Source organism: Hydra vulgaris, chromosome 01 (assembly GCF_038396675.1).
Source record: "Hydra vulgaris chromosome 01, alternate assembly HydraT2T_AEP".
Taxonomy (NCBI): Eukaryota; Metazoa; Cnidaria; class Hydrozoa; order Anthoathecata; family Hydridae; genus Hydra; species Hydra vulgaris.
Genome location: NC_088920.1, coordinates 12,120,001 through 12,126,720, shown reverse-complemented (window position 1 = coordinate 12,126,720; position 6,720 = coordinate 12,120,001). Strand labels below are relative to the sequence as shown.

Sequence of the window (6,720 nt, the reverse complement as noted above, 5' to 3'; positions counted from 1 at the left end):
ATTGCGATTAGATATAATAGCCGCACAAAAGGGGTGAAGACTATGGAGTAGAATGAGGCTTGACTTGGAACCAACAAGAAGAAACAAAAGCTTCAATTCCTGCATAAATCCAGGAGGTTACGTAGCAGGCGCATTTTTCAGCTGAGTGGAAAAAGATAACAGCCCAAGGGCCGTCACGAAAAAAATCACAAAAAGAATCCCAGTCAGCTCTAGGGTAGTAGTAAGTAGTACGATAATCGGGAGAGTTCAAAAGGAAAATACGACATAAAAGATTTTATGAGATCATTGATCAGATGGTCAGAACCACCCAAAGAAGAAAAAGGAGAAAATGAACACAAGCTAGAACCAGAGACCAGATATAAATCATGGAGAGAAGGTAATTGATAAGGGTTGTTAGGAAATGAGTCATTAAGTTAACTATCTGAGTGACATAGTAAGCTTTATATTGAAGTTTTTAAAAATTTTTCTCTCGAATTTTTTTTCGGAAAAAGATATTGTAAGTTCTTTTGAGAAATTTTAAGAATCAAGTTAAGTGCTTGGATGTAGTTTTTTCATGCTCTTATGGCTTTAAAAAAAACTTTTAAACTAAATATCTTGTCCATCAAAAAAGGTGACAATTTACATGACTATTTTAAAGTACTTTGATAAAAACCAAATCATAATAATTAAGTACATAAACAGCGATGGTTCAGTTTTAATGGAATAACGACAAATAAAGTCAAATAAGTTGATGTACATTAGAAGGTTTTTATATTTTCTTGAAGATTTGAGCATTTTACTCGCCATCACATATGAACAAAAGATAATTTTCAAGTTATACAGTTCTTATCTGGTATCCATTTTATATCTATTTAAATACAATAATTACCAATACGATTTTAAAAATAACAAAAAAACTAGCTGTCTGGAACAATAAAACGGGTCACTTTAAGTCTGTTCTACCTCTATCATTTTAATTTTTATCTTTTATATGGTCTTCTTATTTTATTAATTTAGTAAACGGTAGAAAATAATATGTTTAAAATTTTGGCGTGACATTTCTACCGGTTAAATTTTCAAATTGAAAGTTTTTTTATAAAGATACACAAACAGTCCTCCTCTCAAGCCCCACGCATGCGTAATCGGCAGGTGAGGATAGTTGTTTTGTTGGGTCGGGATTTAATTAAAAATTTAATTCAAGAGTTTTTATAAAATCAAGATTCAATTCAAGAGTATTTACCAAACAAATAAAATGCAAAAAAAACTTTAACTTATATAAACGTATATTTCTTGAAAAAACAACATTTTTGCAGATTTACTTACATATTAACAAAATACAATAGTAATTTTAGTACAACTTTTTCTTAAAAGTAGATCGATTATTAATCTAAAAATGTAAGTAAAAATAAAAAAAAATCAGTGTTCCATATTCAATTCATGGTAGGTCTGTCCCAAACCAACCATTTATATACTTGTTATTTAAAGTTTATTTTAAAAGGTTTTAGGAAATGGTAAACTAGATTAATACTATAGCTTAGGCTTAAACTTAAATTAAACCATTAAAATCATTATGCATAAAATATAGAAATATTATATAAAATAAAGAAGTTATATATCTTCATAACTACTGATGAACAGGGCCGTACCAAGCCAATTTTGCGCTTTGGGCAAGAAAAGAAAATTGCGCCCCCCCCCCCTCCAAAAAAAAGAAGAAAATTAAACGAAAAAAATGATTTAATGATTACAAAATTTATTACATCAAGTTATAAGTAAAATTTGTCATTAAGGTTGCACAAATTTTAGTTCAATGTCACTTTTCTGGCTTTTCTTTAGGCAAATTCACTAACGACATCATCAAAATCAATGTTGTTTGTCACTTCATTTTCAATTGAAATTATAGCCAAACTAGACAAGCGTTCTTGGGCCATTGTTGACCTCATATAGTTTTTTAAGAGCTTAAGTTTACTGAATCTTCTCTCACACGTAGCAACTGTGACTGGTATAGTGAGGAAGATGCGAATAGCAATTGCCGTGTTGAGATAAGCATATTTCAAAGAATATTTATGAATGAGCTGCAAAATGTCGATCGGGCTAGATTTTTCAAAGTTGTCCATCATTGCGGCAGCTTGATATTTAAAGCTTGCCATTTCTGACTGGAAATCGGATGAATCTAAATCCGCCTTGTAAATTTGAAATAAATTTGCAGCTTTTTTCTTGAGTTCATACACTGAACTTTTAGAGAGTGAATACCCACTGAGGAAGTCAAAATTAGAGGATACAGCAGACATAGCCCCAAACCGCCACTCAATTTGTGTAATAATGCCGTCAAACATAAGGTTGCACTGAGATCCGAATTTTGTTTCTGCTGTGAGAAGATAAGAGTCATCTTCAGCTTCATAAAGTGCCATCCGCTTCACTTTGCGCTTCCTCTTGATTGGAAAACCACCATCAATTCCGCTCTGGTTAGCTTTTTCTGTGCCATCTTTGATAATGTTGTCCACCCCAACATCTCGAAGATTCTGAATGGAAGCCTTGAATCCTTTCATTTTTTTTGCGGCAATGTCAATTGAAATGATTTTTGACTGAAGTAGTTTGTTTTCCCGGTCAATTAGAGAAAGAATTTGACACCAGATTGGATATCAAACACAAAAAACTGAAATCAATTTGAATGAGAAGTTCTTTTGCACTGCTAACGGTGACAGCATTTGTCATGGGATTGTGGATAATGGATTCCAAAACTTGAAGAACGTCTTTGATTTGTCTGTGCAATGGTGTGATTGCTTCTTTTTTGGCAGACCATCTTGTGTCACTGTTTCCCTTAAATAAGATGGTCAATGTTTTCATCAGTTTTTCCCATCTTGACGTGGAGCTTGAAAAAAAGTTAAAGATGGCTTGAACCTTTCCAAAAAACGTAATCATAAGTGGGGAAATCTCAACAGCATGAACACCAACAATATTTAAAGTGTGAGCTGCGCATGGAACAAATCTTGCTGACTCATTAAGAGAGTGGATGTGAGCTTTGACACCATTTTATTTTCCAGACATATTGGCTCCATTGTCATAGCCTTGGCCCCGGCAATCGGAAATGTTTGGACCATCCTTCTCCAATTTTTTAGTTATCTCTGTTGCAAGGCCTTTTCCGGTTTTTTAGTGAGATTCAATGAACTCCACAAAGCTTTCCTTAATTATGCAGGTTTCATCACTGAAGTGGACATACCTGATGATCAAAGTCATCTGCTCTTTGTGGGAGGTATCTGGAGTGAAGTCAAACAGAACAGAGTAGTATTTAGCTTCTTTGATGTTTAACAAAATGTCGTTCCTGACTTTCTGCCCAAGTAACTCAATCAGCTCATTTTGATTTCGAGGAGAAAAGTGGGATATTGTGGGTTTTTTTGCTTTAACGGACGCAATGTGTTCAGCCACAAAAGGATAATAATGTCTAATCAACTCAATAAAGCTCAGAAAAATGCCACTGTTTTGTTGACCGATGTCTTCTGTTGTTTCCCGAAGGGCAAGATTGTTCTTGGCACAGAACAAAATTGCATCAACAATCACTTTCAAGATTTCTCTCCACTTTTTCATCTCTCCACTGATAACTCTCTGCAGATCAGAATCCAGGGTCTTTCCTTCCTTAAGGTTTTTTTCATGCTCAGGAATTTTTGGGTTTAGTTTTTTCCAGTCACAAAACCCTTTGGAAATTTCTGAAAAATTGTTGGTTTTTGTTGTTGAAAATAACAAACAGCAAAAACAAAATAAAGAATCTTTTTTGTTGCTGTACTGCAGCCAAGTGCGAACAAATTTTTCACCATTGGGATGAATTTTTTCATACCATTTTGAACTGAAGTGTCGCATTCTGTTGTCAAAATCACACAGCGTGTTTGGGAAAAATTCTCTCCTGTCTTGCTCTGGCCCATGCTCAATCAAAAGCATCTTGTTTTGTTCGTTATTTTAGGCCATGTTGCTGGATCCCTGTGTTGAAAATTTTTTTTCGAGGCCACTGGAATTTCTGAGATTTCTGAATGAAGTTCATCCTTGTCCATTTCAGCTGGGCCTGAAAGCTGGGCATTTCCATCTTCCCTTATTGGTTCTGAATCAGTTGTGCAAAATTCTTCTTGACTTTGGCTGATGAAAATCTCCTCTTCAATTAATTCCAAATGATAATCTGAACTTAAGTCAATTATAGGATCTGATGAATTGTCATTAACTTCAATACAAATATTCTTTGAAATAATTTGTTTCTCCACTAAGTTTGTTACCAACCACTTTTTGAAACAGTTTTGTAGTTTCTCGTCACTTTCTTGGCGCTGTTTTCTTTTCTTCTTAAATTCAGCACCAGATAATTTCTTGGTTCGATTCATAATAGAATCATAATGTTCAAAAGTTATCAAAGGTATGTTAGTGTTAAAGGGCGCTCTTTTGTTCAGTAAATGAGCTTCAATATTTAGGAGTTTGTGTCAAGAGGCGGAATTTTAATTAATTTTCTTATCAACAGCAGCGACGCCGTAAAAATTTGTTTCATAAACTGATTATTATTTTTTTTAATTTATGAAAATTTGCGCCCTTCCAATTTTGGCGCCTCAGGCCGCGGCCCGGCCGGCCTTGCCCTTGGTACGGCCCTGCTGATGAATAATATAACGAAATACGTATAAAATATATATTTTTTAACAAATTAACAAAAATTTACTAATTAAGAAAAAAATGTAACAATTGCCAACTTTGTTTTTCTATATTGGATAAAAACGGAATATGGTAACTCTAAGATAAAAAAATTAACTGAATTATGACATAATATAAAAGAAAAAACACATGACATTTGAAATTGGAAATAAGTTTACCTGTTATTAAATGTAAACTTTTGGGATAACTTTTGCAGTGGTTATAACTATTTATTGAAAAGCTAACTATAAAATATGTTTCAAAGGGCAAACGTATTAACAACACAAAAGATAAAATCAAAATATGACAAAAATCGCATTTTATAGCAAAATATCGTCTTGATTTTTAATAGATGATTGAACGGAGTAAGTTCATCTACTAAAATGACCTATTATTTATATTTAATGATAGTCATCAACGAGAAGGTGAGCCAAGCTGTCTATCAACATAATCATCACAACACAAAAATAAGACATATTGCATAAGACATTTGTAAGTACACAGTTTGGTTGGCAAACCTTACTCAACAACCTATTGAGTAAGGTTAAAAACCTTACTCAACAGGTTGCCAAGTGGCACTTCTTTGAAAACATGTAAACAACATAATATAAATATATATATACAAGCTATAAACACATATAACCTTATATAATAAATACAATCTTACATTAAACATATACACACATATAACAATTATAAACATATGACAAACAGGGCCGTCCTAAAGGAAGGAGGTGGGAAATAAAGCATAAATGAGTTTTTTTCAGGAATTTCCGAACTTTCATTAACTCACTAAAGTGTCCTATCAAGTTTCTGCTATTGATTTGTAAATAATTTTTACCTTGTTGAAAAAATTTTTTTTTCACAAATCACTAGCTTAAAACACTCGGAAAAATTCGGAAAAGATAAAAGAATTTTAAGTGAGTTGATAAAGGGTGTCCCACCCCCTAAAGCCGTTAAATGTACATTTGAGTTGGAACATTTGCACATCTTTAAACAATCAACATTCAAATTTAAAAATCTAAAGAATATAAATGAAGAATATTACAAAATATTACGCTATCTGTGAGACATTTTCCAACAACCATACCTTGAATATTTATCAATTTTGAAAAACCAACTAGCTTTTGGAATGTTCTTGAAGATACAAAATATTTTTGACATAGTTACACAACCAATTTAAACAATGAGAAATTTCAATTTTAAACAATGAGAAGTCGAACCCGAAGGAGTTTAGCTGCTTATAAACTGAACAGGTAGTTTATTTTTTATTAAGGTCATCTGTCACAATTTGATCAGCACTTTAATATGTTTTGACATTTCTTTGTTTTAATTTTAATTGATTAGAAATAGCCACATTATATGATTATATTGTAATAAAATCGAATCTTGAAAAAACAATAAGGCTTCACAGAATAAAAGTTTTGTACTTCAATCTGGTTTAAAAAGATCTTGCTTTTATTTTTCAAATAATGTCCATCATTATTGTTTGTTACTTTATTTCCAACATTAATTGTTTTTTTTAAAATATTAATAAAAAGTTAACAGCATTTTTATTATGAAATCATTCCTGCATTCTAAAAAATTAACAAGCAAATGCTTTTTTTTAATTTTCTAACTAATTTTTAATCAATTTATTTCAGAAAAGTTCTTCATTAAATTATACTAATTTTTTTTTTTTGGATTTTCATATGGAGAAAAATTTTAGAAGAATTTACTGTAATTCATATTGAACTGTTTGATGTTAAAAATATATATTATTCATCATACTGTTGTCGTCTAATTTTATGCAAATATTTATGCCTAAACTTAGAAAATCTAGTAAATTTGTGAAGCCACAAGTGAATGATTAGATTTACTTAATTGTAGCTATTGATATGATATATTCATGCAAAAAATATTTTAAACACTCCATGCAGAATAAAAATTTCAAAATTATATATCATTGTTATCATTTCTACATTTAAGAAAATAATATTTTAGGTTTATAAATATAGGTTTATATATATATATATATATATATATATATATATATATATATATATATATATATATATATATATATATATATATATATATATATAT

At 31.1% G+C, this 6,720-nt stretch overlaps 2 protein-coding genes across 2 annotated transcripts; both read right to left on the bottom strand.

The window, feature by feature from the left end:
• Window positions 1–1,808: 1,808 nt before the first annotated feature.
• On the bottom strand, window positions 1,809–2,525 carry LOC136074103 (uncharacterized). Its single transcript, XM_065786404.1, has one exon. The coding sequence runs from the start codon at window positions 2,523–2,525 to the stop codon at window positions 1,809–1,811; it is 717 nt and encodes a 238-aa protein (XP_065642476.1).
• A 601-nt stretch (window positions 2,526–3,126) lies between these two features.
• LOC136074102 (uncharacterized) lies at window positions 3,127–3,831 on the bottom strand. The gene has a single exon (XM_065786403.1). It carries the CDS (start codon window positions 3,829–3,831, stop codon window positions 3,127–3,129), a length of 705 nt encoding a protein of 234 aa, XP_065642475.1.
• Window positions 3,832–6,720: the final 2,889 nt, after the last annotated feature.

What these genes read in the sequence shown, in the direction of transcription:
- LOC136074103 (XM_065786404.1), bottom strand. Translation starts at nt 2,525, where the DNA reads ATGAAAGGATTCAAGGCTTCCATTCAGAATCTTCGAGATGTTGGGGTG.
- LOC136074102 (XM_065786403.1), bottom strand. Translation starts at nt 3,831, where the DNA reads ATGCGACACTTCAGTTCAAAATGGTATGAAAAAATTCATCCCAATGGT.